We start from the raw sequence: 19,901 nt of genomic DNA on the forward strand, positions 1-19,901 counted from the left end.
TTGAGGGTCTGAAGAATGTTAGCTATAGGGAGCCGTGTGCCCTTTGAACCCCCTGGATCTGCAACTTGTTGCCGCCAACTTTCTTGCTGCATCATCTTCCTCTTCTTTACAGTTCCAGAAATGACGAATAAAGCAAAACGAGCCCAAGTTCTGTTGGAGCATTTTTCTGCGTTGCCAAGGTTACGTTTTGAAATGCTCTCGACTTGAATCTTTTCTCTGATTTATTGGACTTGACTGTGAGCTAAACTACTTTGCTTGCTTTTTAATCTCACCCAAGGCCTTGATTATAGAATTGGGTGTGTATTTGGGGGGAGGGGGTGTTTAGCAGGGAGATTTTTTTTTAACATACATTTTGCGATTTTATTTTTAAGGAAAGGAAAGGGAGTGGTGACACTGTGAATGGGAGACGATTTTCTCTGCTTGCATTAAAATGAACATCTATATTCATGCTTCACAATTATATAACCGACAGACAAACCTAGAAGGGGGAGTTGGTTTGTTATGCAATACTTACCTTTGTAGAGCAGTTAGCTGAAGAGCATTCTCTCCTCTCCCCCTCCTCCCCCTCCCCCCCTGGCGTTTTTCTGCAAAGGAGCTTTCCTATGGGCTTTGGATGTGATAAAAATGTGCAGGCTTGAAACTGAATGAAGCCACTGTATGTATGGCTGTTTGGTACTTGGGAGTGGTGAAGTGGGGGAGGGCAGGGGGAGGGAGGAGATTTTTTCCAGGGCTGAAGATTAATCTGGCTGCTGCATACTAATATTTTTTATTATTATTATTCCTTGATGCACGTGATCAGAAAATCCAGTGCTCTGGGCCAATCTCTGTTGCTAATGGATTATGAAGTCTTGTATTTTGAAAATGGAATTCCCTGCTGATTATGTGGTAAACATGTTAAAGGCTCACAAGGTCACTCAAACTGAGCATGCCTTGACTGCCTGCTGATCCTTATTGCTGCAACCAGAGGACTCTGCTGAACAGACGATTAATGGGCCCAAATGCGTAAAATGGGTCCTTTCCTCAAAATTTGGCTCTAAGTAGTGCAGTTACATGTTACATTGCAAAACCAAACTAAGTCAAAAATTAATAAAATCGCATGTGTGGCAGGGGAGAAGGGCTGGCTGACAACCACAGAAGTGCTTGTAGAACAATAGCTGTTTTCAAAACGTGCAGCTCACTGCATTGATCAACAACCTCCGCTGCCTTATTCTGAATTAGGAAGGAGACGCCATACTTAAGAAAAACAGCCACGGCCAAAATTGAGCAGCCATAGGCAGCTTTACAGTTCTTGCAGTGATCAATTGGTTTCTTTAGCTGTGGTAGAGGAGCAGTCTAATAGCCAGCCGAGCTTGATATATTCCTGCCTTTAAAAACTGCTCCCAGAACTTACAAAGAAAAATGCAGCAAAATCAACTAGTTCTTTTTTTTATGCAGCTGAGTTGCATCTCTACATCTGGGGAAATGACTTAAAAGCATATGTTAAAGGTAAAGGTAAAGGTACCCCTGACAGTTAGGTCCAGTCGCGGACGACTCTGGTGTTGTGGCGCTCATCTCGCTGTATAGGCCAAGGGAGATGGCGTTTGTCTGCAGACAGCTTCTGGGTCATGTGGCTAGCATGACAAAGCCGCTTCTGGCGAACCAGAGCAGTGCACGGAAACGCCGTTTACCTTCCCGCCGGAGCGGTACCTGTTTATCTACTTGCACTTCGATTTGCTTTTGAACTGCTAGGTTGGCAGGAACAGGGACCGAACAATGGGAGCTCACCCTGTCGCGAATATTCGAACCGGATCTGCAAGCCCAAGAGGCTCTGTGGTTTAGACCACAGCGCCACCTGCGTCCCTAAAAAGCATATGTTACTGTGTTTAAATCAAGTGTGAAAAATTGCAAAGGAATGACAAATGGGCACTTTCTGAACCGAGGCGATATATCACGCCAGCCTATCTGCAGTTAAGCCCCAAATGAGGTGTCATTTTGTTGCTAAGGTGTAGAAGATCTTATAGATTCACCTGTGTTGGCATTTTGCGATGCGACTGAGAGCACGAAACAGAAGGCCCTTTTAGTACAGATTCTCTCATGCAGGTGCTACTAGATTTTCATTATCTTGGTTTTATTAGATTTGTGTACTCGATTTTTGACTACAGTGAGTGAGAAATTATCCAAAGGAGTGAAGAGGATAGGATAGGCAGCAAGAAGTAGAGCAAAAGGTGTGGCCGAAGGCAGGAAAGAGGCCAAATAAAAAAGAAGACTGCAGTCGATGGTTTCAAGTGCACTCAGTACGAGCGAGCTCTCTGTCTCTCTGTTGCTCTGTGCTTGTCTCTCTGTGCTTGTCTCGTGCTTGTCTCGCTAGGCTTGTCTCTTGCTACTCATCGCCGAGCCAACAGGAGCAGGGCTATTTATTAGCAAATTATACAGTGTCATGAAATAGGCATTAACCAATAACAGCATTGCAATAGTCAGTGTTTCCGGGCGGGAAACAAGTCCTGTGACCGTTACCAGGAGGCTTCCTGGCGCGCTTTCGAGCAGGCGCGGAGGGATCCAGGCGCCAATCTCCGGCCGGATCCTCTTTCTTTCCGTGCAGTAGCGCGGAAGGACAAATAAAGCGGCAAAAGCGCGGGAAATCCCAAAACGTATTCCCACATGTTATGCAGATAGATTCATCTGCTTTCCAAGTGGTGTCATGTGCAGTGAAATCCAACATGGTGGATCCCATAGGAAGGCTGTATGCTCAGATGAACTCTGGTGTGTATAATTATAATCTATGTCGTTGGTAGTATAAAAGCCCCACGATTACACAAACAAGCAAAGGTTGTTAGAGCTGCAACTCATATTGTTAAGCCAAGACTTAAAATGGTGCATTGGAGTTGAGAGCTCCCCTCGCGTATCGACATTGTGTGTCCTGTTCAACATGCAGCAGCTAAATTTGAACACGGACTTCCTGCTCCGTCCAGAGACCCTCCTCTCTGCCTGTGGTGGAGAAAGGACCACACCATCCAAGCCCCTAGGACAGGCATCCCCAAACTCGGCCCTCCAGATGTTTTGGGACTACAACTCCCATCCTCCCTAGCTAACAGGGCCAGTGGTCAGGGATGATGTGAATTGTAGTCTCAAAACAGCTGGAGGGCCAAGTTTGCCTATGCCTGCCCTAGGATGTATTTCTGGCTGCAACAGAATTGAAGACTAAAAGTTGCGAAAAACATTATCCGTGCCCATTGTTTCATTCCGTAACTCGAAACGGAAACAAAGTTCTCAAGCTTTAATTCTTAAGCCCCAAGGTTCTTAAGCGTTATCTTTAGGCCTAGCTCTTGTTGAGGGAATAAACCTGTATTCTATGTAAATGTATACAGACATTTACTACCTCAGAGGAGTAATTCAGCTCACACTGGTCCCTGCCGGTCCACATTACCAATAAGGGAGGAAAGCTGGCCATGTTTTACACACTGTAAACTTGCCACACTCATTGTTGAGGTGTCCTGGGTAAAAGACTCACTTCTGTTTCCCTAAGATGCTTTCTACATTTCTATCAATTTGTGCTGCAGCACTGAGCTAAAACTGGTTCGTAAGTTCAAAATGTGAACTTCTTTCTTTTTTGAAAATAAGAATCTTTATAAGTTTTATATCCTGTTTGGTGTTTCACCCAACTATTTGTTTTCGCCTTTAGCAGCCACCCGTATTATATTTTTCAGCCTAGCAAACCATTTCAGGTTTAATTTTTCGTTACGTGGGGGGGGGGGACCCATATGCTGACCAGCATGATTCAAGAGCGGCTTCAAAGTGGCCAGAGATTAAGGGAATACAACAAAAATCAGAGCAAACACTTCCCTGAAGTTCATCTCCTAAGTTTTTCTTCATCACTTGCCAAGCAGCGTTCCAGTAAGTAGTGTGGGAAGATGGTTGATGGTTTTAGATGCCTTTGTTTCTTTATTAATTCCCAGTGCTCTTCAGTTTGCTCCCATATTTACGACACGCAAAGGGCTTCCAAAGGGCTTTGTCCTCATTGTGAGGAATCTGCAGTGGGTATTCAAGTGGTCCTAAAAGGTATTGAGACTTGAAAGCCGGTGGCCAAGAGGGAAGAAATTACAGCTTAATGCTGAGTTATTAGTGCTCTTTACAATCTCAGATGTAGTAAAGATGTGCATCTCAAATGTAATATTCCGTCAGCAGAAAATAGTGGCATGCTCTCTCGAGTGAATTCTAAGCACCAAGAGGGAGTGGGAGCTTCTTCTTTTTTAAAAAACTGTCTCCCAAAGCCTAATCATGGAGTTCCATCAAGGGAACATGGAATGGGTTAAAGCTTCATATAGCCATCTGGGGATTTTTTTTTTTCATGAGATGGAGCTCAGGAGCAGTTTAGAAGTAAAGTGTGATAGCTTGGCAATGATCAGCAACTGGTGATGGACCCCTTTATGCAGTTGGTTTCCTACTTCTGCATCTTCTCCCATAGCTTATGTTAGCTTGGATATAAGTGTGCCTAGTTAGACAGCCGAACCTTGGAAGTAAAATGCCTAGTGAGTTGAACGTTTTGGCTCCCGAACGCCGCGAACCCGGAAGTGAGTGTTCCGGTTTGTGAACGTTCTTTGGAACCCGAACGTCCGATGCGGCTTCCGTGGCTTCCTGCTGCACCTTAGTTTCCAAACGTTTTGGACGTCGAACGGACTTCCAGAACGGATTCCATTCGACTTCCAAGGTACGACTGTAATGTATTTCCATAGTTCCATACTTAGTTAGTTGGCATAGTTAGCCCCATTGATCTCATCGGAACCTGATGTCGCATCAAAATGCTTAGAGCTTAACTTTAGTCAATGTATCCAAACAGGATTTGGAAGGGAGGGTGGTTTCTGCACACCACATCCAAAACCCAGTGTTAGGTTATAATACTGCCTAATGAATGTCAACTTGCTCATGTACTTTCTCCCTATTTGTTTTAATACTGCCTCCCAGTTTATCACAGTTTAATAATGTGGTCAGTGCGCTATTAAAGTTTTCTCCATTGTCATATGGTTAGGAATTTACGAGCTGCTCCAGATTGAGAGAAAGTACTTCAGTTGCTTCATTCCTTAAGTTTTATGGCTGAATTGAACATTAGTTGCCCTGGTTCAAGAGAATATTGTGAGTGTGTGTGAAAGAGAGAGAGAGAGAGAGAGGTCCAGCTGCTAAAATTCAATTAGCACATAAAGCAAATATTTTCAGTTCTGCTTCTGTTAAAGGTGAAAATAAATCTCTCTGCTTAAGTCATAACACTCTGGAAATATCCATAATCAAAGACTTGTCCTCCTTGAATAATTACGGCCTTGAGTTATGAAGTCAAGATTGCTGGGAAGTTGCCAGAGCAGATTTGTTTAAGAATGGAGAGGAGGAGGGAGGGGTTCCCTCCTCTGATAGCCTTTTAAGAATTGCAATGTCCTGTGATGCACTTAATTAGTGATTTAAGCAGAGACACATCTGTTTCAACGAGAATTGTGAAAATTATTATTATTTGAGTGGGAATGCATAATAAATGGCCCTTGAAGGGCTAATGCATCTTGAAAATGAGACGTATATTGTAAAATGATCAGGTAGATATTGGCCTGGTTTGCATGGAGCTCTAAACTGTTCTGTAGCCTCCGTGCTTGGGTGTCCCTCTGCCCCTGCTCTGGCATAGCCACAAGGAAAAGTCTAGAAGCTTTTTGTGTCCGGTAAACCATGGTTACAGTTATGTCTGAATCCTGACAAAGGCCTTATTTGCACGATACAGTAAGACAAAGTAATGCTTACCAGGACTGCATAGGCTCTCAGACAGGCGATTGAAAACCAGGCCAAGCAGTGGTCAGCGCCAGTTCTCCACCCCCACCCCGAAAAATAGGTGTGGGTACTCACCATTAAGTTGTTACAGTAAGTGCCACACTTTTTAACAACAAGCACAACAACAAAAGAGGTGCAGGTACTTAGTACCCTTGAGTACTCCCTGAAAAAAGCACTGGTCGGTGCTAACTGCAGTTTAGGGGAACTAGCCAGCTTCAAACTGTTCTTAATTATCTTGTCTTGTTCCCCCTCTAAATACAAATGACAGTTCTTGGCTTAGACAAAGTGAGTAACCATGCTCAGTTGAAAATGGGTGCAATCTCTTTCTTGCAGTTGCACCTGGAGAGGAGAGGGGAGGGGAGGGGAGGGGAGGGGTGTGTATCCAAGACCAGGCTTGTTCTTATACTACTTGTCATGATCCTAAAGTCAGATTCCTCTTATTTAGGGTGAGAGGGGATGAGGATGAGGACTCAGAAGCAGAGAAGGGGAAGGGCAGGCAGCAGACCCCAACCCAGAAATGCTTTGTCAGATAAGTTTAAGATGCTAGTGCCCCTCTCTTCCGAGGATGTAGCATTGCTACCTTCAGAGGACTGCTTCTCAAAGGCCCCAGTGTCTACCCTGCTTCTTTGGAATAGAAGACTGGGGGAATGGAATGTGGTCTTTTAACTGAAAAAGGGTGAGGCTGGCAATAGGGATGTAGAAACACCAGAGCTCTGATCTCCTATCCTTGGGGGTCCCAAACTGTGGCCTGCGGACTTCGTTCATGTGGTCCATGGCCTGCCTGCTTTACGCATTCATATTGCATGTTTATTGCTGATTTGTTTCTTACATTTCCACTTTATCGCATTACAGATTGAACTCTGTGGAATTCAAACTGTAACGCAGTAAAACACAACACAAGAAAGCACGCATAATCAAGTGCAATGCATTACAAATGCTACAAGAGGCAGAAAAGTCTCTAGTCTGCCAGGACCCTCAGCAATATTCATATGGTCCGGGGGGGGGGGGGGAGAAGTGTGGGAGCCGCTGCCCAATAGTCCTGCTTGTCTTCCAACTAAATTACATGTTAACATTGCACCCGAATGCAGCCGCTAGAGACATGCATAAATTACTTTGCATCACAGGCCACGGATATTGAGCTCGCTCAGCCTTGTAAATAAGCTGACAAAAGGAAGTCACCTGCAAATTTATTTACTAGTCTGCTGCGGACTAGAGGAGGGCCCGCTGCATTTCTGCACTGGGTGCAGAGGAGAGGGATTCTGTGCTCTCGCAGCCCGTTTGGTTCCTATGCCTTGCGGAGAGGAGGGACAGAGTGCTCCATTCATAGAGTGCAAGAAATTTTGCAGCCTTAGGTTATTCCTTACCTCCACCATGGACTCTGTCTGTCCTCAACCTGCCCACTTACCCATTGACTCCTGCTAACACAGTGACAACACTGTGCCTCTGCCGCTCCACTCTGCTCAACTTCGCTCTGAGAAAGGGGTTGGGGGGGCGGGCGGGCTGAGGTGTGGCCAGTACTGGAGCTACATTAACAGTAGCAAAAGGGTTAACAAGTAAACAGGTGGGCAGGGACAGAGGGAGATGAGAGCAGGGTAGGAGAAGGGGGCCAGGTATGATTCTAAAGAACCATATGGAAGCCTTGGTGGCTGGATGGGTTTGTGGGCTGGTCAGATGAGATGAGCTAGTTAAGAGGGGCCGGGTCACTAATTTCTCCCTGCCCTTGCTGCCTAAGGAAATTGCCTCATTTGCCTCTTGATAATGCCAGCTCTGGCCCTCCTCCCCCAGGAACCCACTTAGCCTCTTGCATAGAATCCCAGATGTTTCCTTGCATGCGGTTCCTTGTTGCCTATGGCTACCAGGTGAGTGCTTCAGTACAAGGATGAGCTCAGCCATAATCCAGGAACTTGGAAAATGTGAAAAGAATGCAGTTGGCAAACTACATTTCTTATTAACTCTCTTTAAAGGAGTTTTGTTTGTTTCAGCAGCCATGCATAGTGACTTTAATGGGTGTGTGTACACAGCCGTATGTCAGAATAGTTGCTGGCATTAGTTAGTTGTTCATAAAAATTATATCCCTCCCCTCTTCCCAGAGGAGCCCAGGGTGGCAAACTGTGTTAAAATAATAATAATAATAATAATAATAATAATAATAATAATAATAATAATGGCATTGAAAACAATTCCAATGCAGATGTAGACTGCGAAAGATCTGAACTTCAAAGAATTGATGAAAGAGGAAAAGGTAACCTTGGTGGCACATGTCTGTTATTCAAGAGGAAGGAATTCCAAAGAGTAGATGCTGCAGCCACTAGCTCTCAAATGCTCAGTGAGTTAGGGACTTGCCCTGCATGCGAAGACAGGCTCTGGTGGATTGAGCGAATGAGACCGATAGTCCAATGTGCAAGAAGGTGGTTTCTGCATGTGCTGTAGAGGGAATGGCGGGGCGGATGGGGCTGGTCAAGCTGGGAAAATTGCTATTCTAGGAAAAGGGAAACTTTTATCCTAAACCTCTGCTACCTTGTGGCTATACTCATTTGTGAGAAAGGCTTTGGGAGTAAACCCCACACAAATCTGGAATGTAGTCCTTAATGGCATCTTGTAACCCCTGCAGCCAAGCTGGTGCCAAGTGTCTTGCTCTGCTTTCCTTTGGAGTGCAACAGCAAGCCCAAAAGGTTGGTGGGCTTGTCATCAGGGCAGCTCAGGATCTCCATACACACTGCCCAGGCTTGTGCCCCAGAGAGGTCAACTTTGGTGCTGCTAATGCAGCAAAAACAATGCAGGAGGCAGCAATTACAACTTACTTGTCTCTGTAGCCACAGCAGGCGCTGTGTTTCTCCAGCTATTTGACTTCATCCTCGGAAGCACAATCCATTGTCTCTCGAGACAGATGGATGCCAGCAGCAGCAGCAACAAAAATGGGAAGCATCTTGAAACATGCAGGGTAGCTCTCAGCTGTGGGTGAGGGATTGAGTAAGGTGCTAGATGGGGCTGGGCAATATCTGCTTTTCAACATCATGATATAACACCAGCTAAATATCACGATATCTCGATATATTACAATATATATCTGTGGCAGCAGGGGACATTTCTGGGCCTTCCCATCGCGGCAGAAGGTTCTGCTGTACCTCCTTTCAGATGGGTGAGGTGGGGTGACAATGTTTCTAATTTACTTAATATATGTAGGGTTTGGTATCAGCGGTTTGTGCAGGTTCTCTGTTTTTCGCTTGTGCTCCTTTGGTGGTGAGAGAGGTCGGGGTTGGCATAGGGTGTGATTGTTCATTTGTGGTTGGCTGTGGTGGTCTTTTTTTCCTGAGTGAGTGGGGTGGGTGAGTGTTTTTGATCAGGTTAGCCATACTGATTTGTATGCTGTCAATAGATTTTTGTCATTGTCTTGTTGGGCTGTGTGTGTGATGAAGGGGAGCCATATCGGGGTGAAGGCGTCTTCTTCTGTTTGTCCCCGTGCCAGTTTCAGCTTACTGGTTATTCTAGTAGGGCTGTTTCCCATACTACTTGGTATCATTGATCCATGCTTACTCCTGACATGTCTTTCCAGTGTCTGGTTATGATGTTTCTGGCTGCTGAGAGTAGATGGATTATTAGTTCTTGGTGTTGTAAGTGGGCGTTATTGTCTTGGAAGATGTTTAGTAAGACCAATTCTGGGGTGGTTTTTAACACTTGCTTGGTTATTTTACATATTTCTCGTATGGTTGTTGTCCAGAATGTTTGGATTTTGGGGCACTCCCACCACATGTGGAAGTATGTGCCTGTGGAGGTGCACCCTCTCCAGCATTTTGGTGAGGTTCCTGGGCGTATTAGCGCCAGTTTTCTTGGGGTTAGATACCACCTGTAGGACCAGAATGTGGTCTAAACCCCCCTTCAAATCCATATCTCCTAAGTATTTGTAAAATATCAGTTCAGCTGAGCTACCCCCTGGGAAGCTGTTAAGTCTCCACCTTTTGTTCACCTGAATATATTGCCCTTTTGAAAACACTTTTCACGAAGTTATTTTGATACAGGTATTCAATGATATGGTGATTTATTGCACAGACTTAGTGCTGGATTGTATGGTCCTATCCCAGAGTTCCCAGAATCTGGTTTCCACTACTGAATGAATAATTTTTCTGAAAGCACTCACATATGTTGCTTAATATGCCTTTACTTACCAGTCAGTGACTCAGCTGAATGGAGGAACATTCTGCGTGAAGAATACTGTATTTGGGATCATATTAGGAAACTGTTTAAAATATTTTTGGTGGGCTGCATTATTGTACTCTTACTTTGTAAGTGATGCTGAGACATTTGTGTAAAAGGAGTAATAAATTTAAACAAGCAAGCAAATCATAAATAAAGAAGGCCATTTGTGCTGTCTGGTCTCTAATTGGTATCTCTCATGCAAGTCATCGCTCAAATGCCGCAGCATCAAGTAATAAATATGCATGTGTGAATCCGCACAGAGAGAGGCTTTCTTTCTGCTACAGGTTCTTCTGCTTGGCGTGGGAGCTCATTTGCTTCTGTGCTTTCCTTGGTGGCTTTGTGTCAAAATCCAGTCCTCTCCTCCACACCCACAGGAGAAAGAACCCAAGGTGGTTGTTAAATATTATCCAAGAGATTGTAAAGTGAGAAGAGAAGGCGAAATACTGACCCTTTAATCTGAAGTGAACCATCTGTGTTTGATTTCCACATCTTGCTGAGTTTTCAGCTAATGTGAATTCACAGTTTGTTTCTCCATTTGGTGCTCCCACATGCTAAGCAAATTGGTTCCAATATGTGCTGATGAAACTCAAGAGAGGTCTGCTTGCAGAAGTTAGCTTCTGCCTGAGAACATTCATGTTTCTAGCTTGCCATAAACTTCTTGTTTGTTGGCAATCTGTTGGGAATACCTTTCTCCTTGACCTAACTGGGTGAAGTGGAACTGTAGAGGTCTAAGGTGGAGAATGTGAGAACAATTTGCTTACATGTGCTTACGCGTCTCCCAAGATGTCTATGCTGCTGCTGCTATTATTATTAATTTATTTCCACAGGAGGTTTTCCCTGGCAGACAGAGTTCTTAAAAAAAAAAAATTACAGTGTCCCTGTGAAGTACCGGTATGCTGAGGTGCATTTTCCCTACTCTTACCAGCTCCCAAGTCTAAGCCCTGGAAACTGTAGCATTTATATAGACAGAGTCAGAGATTTGTCACTAAATCCTGGTCCTGTTATGAGGTGACATCCATTCCTGAACAAGTACTTTTCTAGCTATACCATTCATGGGCCAAACACACTAATGACACTTAGGACTGCTTTTTCCAAATATAGCTGTCATATGGAACAGCTGCCATGCAAAGGACATTGGTGCTTTAAAGTTTCTGTGACATGACTCCTTTTTGTGTGTGTGTGAAGCAGCCCTTAAATAGTATTCTCCCTAGCTGCTCCTCCAGAGACATTCCAGAGCCTGTGTTAGCTTTTGGAACTGTTTCAAGGCTCTTTCTATTATGTGATAAGAGTTTCTTTCCTGTTGCGCCATTGCGTGTGACATGTAAAGTTCCATGCTGGGCCTGGTAAATTTTGCAGACAACTGGGCACCTTTTGGAGGGCATGTACGTCATACTTGGCTGCCAAGCTATAGGGCAGAGCAATTTCTAAGAAGGAGCATGTGTTGGCTCTCATAGGACTGTGGGCCAGTGAGAACCTGCATATGCTTTTGGAGTTGGACAGTCTTCCAACTTCCAAGAGAGCCAGCATGGTGTAGTGGTTAAGAGCAGTGGACTCGTAATCTGGTGAACCGGGCTCGCTTCCCCGCTCCTCCACATACAGCTGCTGGGTGACCTTGGGCTAGTCACACTTCTCTGAAGTCTCTCAGCCTCACTCACCTCACAGAGTGTTTGTTGTGGGGGAGGAAGGGAAAGGAGATTGTTAGCCGCTTTGAGACTCCTTAAGGGGAGTGAAAGGCGGGATATCAAATCCGAATTCTTCTTCTCTGGCCTATAGCTTGGAAGTCAAGAACAACAAACATGGAGGTGGATTGGCACCCTAAGGAATGTCCCAAGGAACACCCCACCCTGTGGAATGCCCTCCCATCAGAATACAAGGAGATGAGTAACTATATAACCTTTAGAAGACATCTGAAGGCAGCCCTGTATAGGGAAACTCTTGTAAGGTTTAGTGTTTTCATATATGTGAAAGCTGCCCAGAGTGGCTGGGGCAAATAATAAAAATATTATTATTATATTATTAAGAGAAGCCAGGAAGTCCAGGCAAATGGTCTCATGAAAGTGGGTCCATCTCTCCAAGACTTGGAAGCAGATGGGGAAGCATTTAAAGCAGAAGAACTGGGAAGTTTCCAGGCGACCCAGATTAAGAAAGGCCGCAGATGAATGCCAGCAGCACCACTTTCACTAATAATGTGGGTGCAAAGTATGCCTTGATTTCCCAAGAGACTTAGTAAATGGTTCTGGTACCCAATGAGCCCACAACTAGGCACAGACAAGTGTGACTGAAACAGCAGAAAAGGCGAGCCCAGGGGTCAGATCGGATGAATAGACGAAGCTATCCTAAACTGAATCAAGCAATTGGTCCGTGCAACTAGGGTGTCTTTCCTGTTGCCTGATCTTTTAGTACGGCGTGTCAGGGATTGAACATGGAACCTTCTACATTCAAATCATTGAGCTATGGTCACTTTCACTATAAATGAAAAGATCCTGAATGGCTGTTCACAAGCCAACACCCAACTCTCACGGGATGCTAAGAAATGTAAGACCCTCACAGTGGGTCCCATAGGGTTGGCAGAACAGGACACGATCTTGCTACAAATTGTCTGTAACCAGGAAAATCAAAGCAATGTTCCAGGGATAGGCAATGCAAGACGTGAAGGTCTTGAATGCAAGCTTCTGTATGAGCTTGTGCCCACAAGTGCCCACTGCCCTGCGTCCTTCCCCAAATCTGCTCTAGAGGGTTGGGGAACCCCTACAACAGATTTAGGGGGACTTAGGGCAGGGAGGAGGAAGTTCTGTTGTAAAAGCGGAAATATTTGCACGGATGGAGCAAAATAAAATCTTTATCTTTGCTTCTTTTTGCTGTGGTAATGGTATTTACATGCATTTTAAAGTTTTGTAAGCCACCTTGAGGGCAATGTGCCATGAAAGGTGGGTTAAAAAACACACACTCCAGTTTAAAGAAAGAGAGGATCATAGCTATTGCTGATGTACATGTAAGCAAATTTCAGGAAGAAAGGCAAACCAGGCTTCTTCAACCACGGCCCTCCAGATGTTTTGAGACTACAATTCCCATCATCCCTGACCACTGGTCTGCTAGCTAGGGATCATGGGAGTTGTAGGCCAAAAACATCTGGAGGGCCGAGGTTGAGGAAGCCTGGGCAAAACAGTTGTCTCAAGCATAACCTTTGACCAGCCTGATATAGATGTTGGCGGCGGCCCCCGCCTCCACCCAGCTTGGTTTATCCCTACTACTGATTGTAGTTAGGGTGCCAGCAGCATCAGTGGAAAATGATGCCACCTTGGATGCCTGGGAATACTGCAGACCAGCATTAGGCCAAGGGTTGAGTGTTTTTGGGTTGTGCACTGCGCTTAACCCAGAAGTACTGGAACGGGTTACTTCCAGGTTCGGCGCTTCGCGCATGCGCAGAAGCGCCAAATCGCAACCTGCGGGTTGCAAACGCGCCTCCTGCACGGATCGCGTTCACAACCCGAGTGTTGGAAGAACTAGGCACAAAATTAGTAATTAAGTATGTTTATGTGTCTAGAGGAGAATGAAGCATTTCAAGACTGTTTCCTTTACGTTGGTATGCAGAGATACAAGGAGGTTCAAATGAGTAGTTTGACATGGGAGGGGGAAAGGGTGCATGTGCTTTTATTTTGCGAAAACTTTCTAGTAATGTCCAAAAGTGCCCCTGCCCTCTTGTAGTAATATTTCAGGTGTTGTCCTAAAAGCAAGTGAAAATCGCCTGCCCTTTCAGCCTGAGGGCAATGCTGATTTTTGGATTTCTGCACTTCGGCTCTAAGGGCTGCTACCCACCTAGTAATTCTGCAGCCAGTCCAGTTAATCAGCCTTTGAACTAGGATTGATTTTCCTCCTCATTTTGATCCATTAAAAAACCCGTCCTGAACTGATTGTAGAGTAACGGATGGAGATCACCCCAGATGCACACACCTGCTTGACTCTTCATGAATCACAACAATAATTAGATAACCTTGCAACCCGTCTCCATCATCAGCAACACCATCATTATTTAACGTCGCGCACTACATCACAATTCCTTCTAGCAAAATGTCTATGAAGGAAAGAACCGAGAGAAAAAAGAATGCCTGGTTTTGGCCTAAAAATAAATGGGGGGGGGGAGACGGGGACCGAACTGCTGCATTTGCTACAGACACATGCATACATATATATTCATTCTCTAGTTCTGTTGCCTTGCAAACGAGGAAACGAGGGCAGTACCATTTCAACACTTCCCTGGGCGTCCTCCCAGACAAAGGCAGAGAGAAAATTAAAAGGGAGATGTGGAGGGGGGGAAGGGGGGCTGAAAACCCCTCCATAGTAGGTATTTCACATTTCAACACACACAGGTGCTTTTTAATCCCCCCCTGGCCTACAGTGTCGACACCTCAAGGAATAGAAGGAATTGTGATGTAATGCTCTTTTTTCCCCTCACACTCCCGGCTTTAAACACAGATGGAAGTTGTTGTCATGTGTTAGAAATGTCACCAGTAATATAAAAGGCAGGCTCCTTCTTTTCCCCTTTTCTGTGCTGTCAGCTGCCGCCACCAGCTTATTCTGTCTCTCTCACCCGCCCCACCTTCCTCCAAAACCCTCTTTTCTCCCCCCCCCCCGTCATGTGGCAAAAGCTGTGATGCATGTAAGCATCGGCCACCCCCACCTGACCCCCTCCCAATTCTGAGTCTTGCTTTTCCTGCCTTCCTGCCTTCTTTCCTTCCTTTTTTATTTTTTTTTTAAAAACAAAACCCCCTTTTTACTGCAGTGTTGAGGATCATTACATGCACAGCAGAAAATATCTCACAAAGGAAGGATTAATCTGGTAGCGGTGCTTGAATTTCGAAGGACCCAGGCAAGTCAGAATGCTGGTTTGTGTGTGTGTGTTTGTGTGTACATGTTCTGGGTGTGGAATGCTCTCTCTCTCTCTCTCTCTCTCTCTCTCTCTCTCTCTCTCTCTCTCTCTCTCTCTCTCTCTGATGCAAGAGATGCTTAATAGCAGCAAGTGGTGGCGGTGGCTGTGGCGGTATTTTACCGAGCCAAAAGCCCAGGTTCTTCCTCCTGCTCCAGGGGGAAAGGAGCAGAAGCTAGAAATGGGGAAATTGGGGTTTGGATGGGGAGAAAGAGAGGCAGCTGGAAAAGGTGGAGGGTGGCGGGGGTGGGTGGGAAGGAGGTACAGCCCCTCTGCCACCCTGTCTGAGTTCAGCTTGGGAGGACAGATGGCTAGTGCTGCTTCTCCCCCCTCCACTCTTCTCTCCCCCCCCCCCAAACGCCCCACAATTCATCAAGCAAGCTTTACGTGAGGCCCATTCGCGAACGGGGTTGCGCTGTGAAAAGCGGGGTCAATGGGCACGAATAGGTTGAGATCAGGACCAGATGCCTGCTGAACAATGGGGCTTTTGAGCGAGATGCAATGGGAAGCGTGGCGCTCGCTTTGTCTTGCCTCCGCATTGCAGGTTGGAATCGGGCAGCTATATTTTAATGAAGTGCATTCCAAAATGTGGTCGTCAGTCTGTAGCTGGGGGTTCCGCACACCCCCCCTCCTCCTGCCAGGGAAGGGTGGCGCGGGAGGGGGGGGGGAGGAACATGTCAAAAGCGGCTGGGGGGGGGGGAGGAGGGCGAAGGAAGCCCAGCAGTCCAATGGATTGCACAGTGGAAGAACAATGCTGTCTCGGTTGTTGTTGGCGGTGGGGTCGGGCGGGCGGGGAATCCATCCATACATCCCTGTGCATTTCAATAGGGTCCGGCAGGTGCTGTGCAAAACTATTTCCCTGTGCTGTGTTTTCGCCTGCAGCTTAGCCAAAGGATGAGGGTGGTGTGTGCAGGGGAATTCCTTGTGAGTCTGAAGCAATTCAGTTGGAATAGAAAACGCAGTTGCTCTTCGAGCATCATTGTGGGCTTTGCCTGGGAGGGAGGGGGTGCAAATAACAGCCCCCCTTTTTTAGTTCTCCTGTGTGGTCTGTATATATAGAAATGAGGAGCCTTTGGTTTGTGGGGAGGGATGAGTGTGTGTGAGAGAGAGAAAGAAAGAAAGAGAGAGAGACAGCAAGGAGCACTTACAGAAAGAAGCTTGGATCTGTGAGGGAGACAGCTGTGAGCTGCTACACTGATCTGCCTGCTTTGGGTGCCTGATTCTGGCAAGCAAATTATCGAAGCGGGAAGAGACTGGATGTTTCCTTAAAGAGACAGCAGAGGCTTTAATTTGCGATGCATAATCCTATAAAAGCAGTAGAACCAGGAAGGTTGATATCGGTTAGGAATGCTGGGCTCGTGGTTTTGCTTGGTAGATCCTGAGTAGATATACTAACGTAGTTCAGGGTTTCTTGTTGGCCGAAGAATTAAAACCACATCTTTTATATGTGCTGTTCTTCTATTTTTACTTAAAAAATAAATTTTCACACACTGAACGCTGTGTGATCTAGAATTCTCACAATGATATTCATGTTAAATAAAACATTAAATGTTATTTTTCTCCTGGTTCCCTTCAGGATGGGTTTTTTTTTGGGGGGTGGGGGTGGGCAATTTCTCTTTGCCCTAAGTAGTCATAGCTATGTTAAACAGTTTCATAATGGGTGATTATAGGAGGAAAATGTGTGTATTGCTGTGTGTTGACAATATGTCTCCTCCCACTTTCACAAATGCATGGTTGCGACTCTGAGATATTATGAGCATGGAGTTCCATTCTCCTGTTGGAGAAAGACCCGAAATGGCAAATGGGCAGCTTTGTTCCTGCAACACAGCCTCCCCCCCCCCAGTTAAAAACAGAATGCTTCTTTGCAAAGCTTGCTTAACAGGTTGTACCTATACTGAGGATTCCTATAGGTAATTGGATGCTCAACAGGGCTTATGCTGCTTTCAGTTATGAACATTGCATGTATTTATCAAGGAAACATATGGGACTTTTGTGTGCATTAAATGCAGTGGGGGAAGGAAATGAATATGTAGCCATGCATGGAAATGTGTGTTGGTAACACTATGCACTCTATGTGAATTCACATAGGAAAAAATAATGCAGTTATGACTGTAGCAGACCACTGGTGCTTCGTCATTGGTCAGCACTGAACTTACCAGCAAGGGTGGTATTCTGTCCCTCCACCACCACCCCCGCCGCCTTGTGAGCTTTGCCTGTGAGGATGAAGATTGATCACACCTTTCTTCTCAGAGATGAGTTATGATTTGCGGATCATATTGACTTGGTGAAACTAGCTCTGATTACGGCCAAGCCACTTGAGATCCTCTGTAATCAAATCCTGCACATTTCACTTCATATCACCTAGTACTGCTTATTGACCACTCCGCTGAGCTACTTAAATATCATTCTTGTGTGCAAGCAGGCAATATTTCCAAGCGTGATGTATTTTTAATGCTGACATCAATGGCAGTGGCTTCTCAAGATTAATAAGCCCTTGCCTTTGCACTTCTGTTTCTTAAATGTTTTGCTTTTAAAGTAGAGCTGGTTGAAAGTGGGTCATAAAAAGGCAGGCATGGCGGGCAAAGCTGGGGTGGCATATAAGAAACTGCTTTATGGCGACCTCCAAGAGATACTATTTTTGCACAATTCTAAAAAGTCAAAAAATAAATAAATAGGGTGCTGTCCATCCATCCACCTATTTGGATTTCTAGACCTTCTCTATCAATTTTGTTGAGCATTTATTCATTTAAGATGGTAGCTTGTTTGACCCCAAAAGGTGGATTAGACATATTCATGGAATACAGCCATTGTATCCATGGCTCTTATCCATGATGGCTATAAGATGGCTATATAGCTCCAGTTATATGCTGGCTCTATTTTCAAAGGCAGTATATCACTGAATATCACTTGGCTGTGAGCAACTGGGAGACTCCATTGCTGTCAAGCCCTCTTTGTGGGCTTTTTGGAGACATCTTCTGGACTATTTTGGGAAGCAGGATGGAAGAACTGCTGGACCTTTGGTCTGCCCCAGCAGGACTCTCTAGTTCTTAAAACAATCATCGAGATGGAGGGGAGTAAACCGAGCATTAAAATGTCCTAAAGGAAACATGTATAAGCTGTATAAAAGCAAACTAAACTAGATGGCAATTTAGCATTTGCTTGGACCTGTGACCCCTTTTATGGCCTCACTATGGACAAAAGCCAGACAAAAATGTTTGGTCTTTGGGCTAAATCCACAGTTGTAGTGGATGTGCTTCTACTTGCCTCTGGTGTCTCAAGTTGGCAAATGGATGGTTAACTCAAGAGGGCATTCTTTGTCAGTCTTGTAGATCATGACAAGATAATAGTAAAGGGGAGGTAATTATGGGTATGATAAGCTGGAGGGCAACTTTAAGAATAGGCTATAATTTGCACCTTTAATTGTGCAAGGTATTTTGAAGTTAAGACTTTGAAACTGGTATGCTATTGTAAGATGATCCCATTGACGCATACCAATCAGGAGGTGGGCCGTGATTTTCCACATGAATTGAGCAGTAGTTAAAATGAACTATATTATAGTCATCTGCCCCTGTTGACTGACATACCGGTATTCTAGTGTTTTTGCTGCATGGTGTTATCGGAATGCGCCTGCTCTGTTCTTAGCATTCCAGGTGCAGCAATGAATTCTAGGGTGACCTCGGCCAAATGAGAGTGCAAAGCAAAAGTTGGACAAATGGTTTCTTGCTTACCCCTGGCTGCTAAAAATCATTCCACATATTTACCCTGCATCTTTTCCTGAAGATTCTTGGGTTGTGGGAAAGCTTTCAAGGGGGCAGGGGCAGAGATTTCCAGAGCTGCTTATCTCTGTGCTTTCATTGTTTCTTTGAATGGCCAGAGTGACAAGAGCAATTCAGAGAAAGACATGGGGAGCAATCCTTAACTCCTGGGGAGAGCAGCTGAGGATCCTATTGGGTACTGTGGACCTCCTTCTCCATTGGTGGAAGGAAAAGTCGGAGGCCTTCCCAGTGCAGCCATGGCCAGCTCTCCTGCTGGCACTTCACCACCAATGGGGCTGTGTGCATGGGTACATGGAAAGAGTTAGTGTATCTGAAGAAGTGTGCATGCACACGAAAGCTCATACCAAGAACAAACTTAGTTGGTATCTAAGGTGCTACTGGAATGATTTTTTTTATTTTTTATTTTGTTTTAGCTGTTGGGGTGGCATTGAATCTGATGGACTTCTCCAGTACACCCCTAGAAATGCTGAAAAGTGCTAAACATGTACAGACGGTGACCGTTCCTATGAGGGGTTCTGTTCCTGGCCCCCATGCATGCTGGCAGAGCACGTATAAGAGTATCCCATCCTGTTCCACCTCGCCCCTGTTCCGTACCCTGTTCCTGTACACATCAACAGTTGCACATCAATTGGATGCCCCTAACATGGAAATCACAAGAGGGGAGAGTGCTGCTGCACTCAGGCCCTGTTTCTGGGCTTCCCATGGGCATCTGGTTGGCCGCTGTGAGAACAGGAGGCTGGACTACATGGACCATGGGCTTATTTTGTAACTGGTGAAGTTATTTCCCCACCCATTGGTATAAATGAAACCTTTTCTATGTTTTTTGAATGCACAAAGCAGTGTTTTTTGTTTTTTTTAAATGGAAAACTCCCACTCCCCCTTCACCATGGAAACTCTCCTCACCCTTTCTGATCACCATAGGTCTGTAGATCTGTAGTTAAATCAACTTTTCCTAGAAGTAAAGGCAATGAAAGAAAAGCAATTGGTGGCTATTGAGTTTGAAGGACATGGATGATCTACTGTGAAGCTGTGTATTAAGTAAGTGAGAGAGATTATTAAACAAAGAGTTTCCTTAGACTCCAGATCTTGTCCTTTTTCCTGTCAGTAGCAGATAGAATCACAGAAGGCTTCTTAACATACCTGATACAGGTGATCCTTTGCAGTTTGGCGTAAACTAAGTTTAATCCACATAACATCAAATCAGCTTCCCATAATTAGTGTTGCGGGAA

At 45.2% G+C, this 19,901-nt stretch overlaps 1 protein-coding gene across 29 annotated transcripts in view; it reads left to right on the forward strand.

The window, feature by feature from the left end:
• The window catches only part of MAGI1 (membrane associated guanylate kinase, WW and PDZ domain containing 1), a 464,153-nt gene that overhangs the window by 249,866 nt on the left and 194,386 nt on the right, over positions 1 to 19,901 (forward strand). The window contains exon 1 of one of the 29 annotated variants that reach the window (XM_033141280.1): positions 15,383 to 15,440. The exons of the other annotated variants lie outside the window; for them this stretch is intronic. Within the exon in view, the coding sequence (XP_032997171.1) occupies positions 15,398 to 15,440 (43 nt within the window). The 5' untranslated portion in view covers positions 15,383 to 15,397. Of the gene's footprint in view, positions 1 to 15,382; positions 15,441 to 19,901 lie in introns of those variants that run through there. 29 annotated transcript variants of the gene reach the window in all.

Source organism: Lacerta agilis, chromosome 2 (assembly GCF_009819535.1).
Source record: "Lacerta agilis isolate rLacAgi1 chromosome 2, rLacAgi1.pri, whole genome shotgun sequence".
Lineage (NCBI taxonomy): Eukaryota > Metazoa > Chordata > Lepidosauria > Squamata > Lacertidae > Lacerta > Lacerta agilis.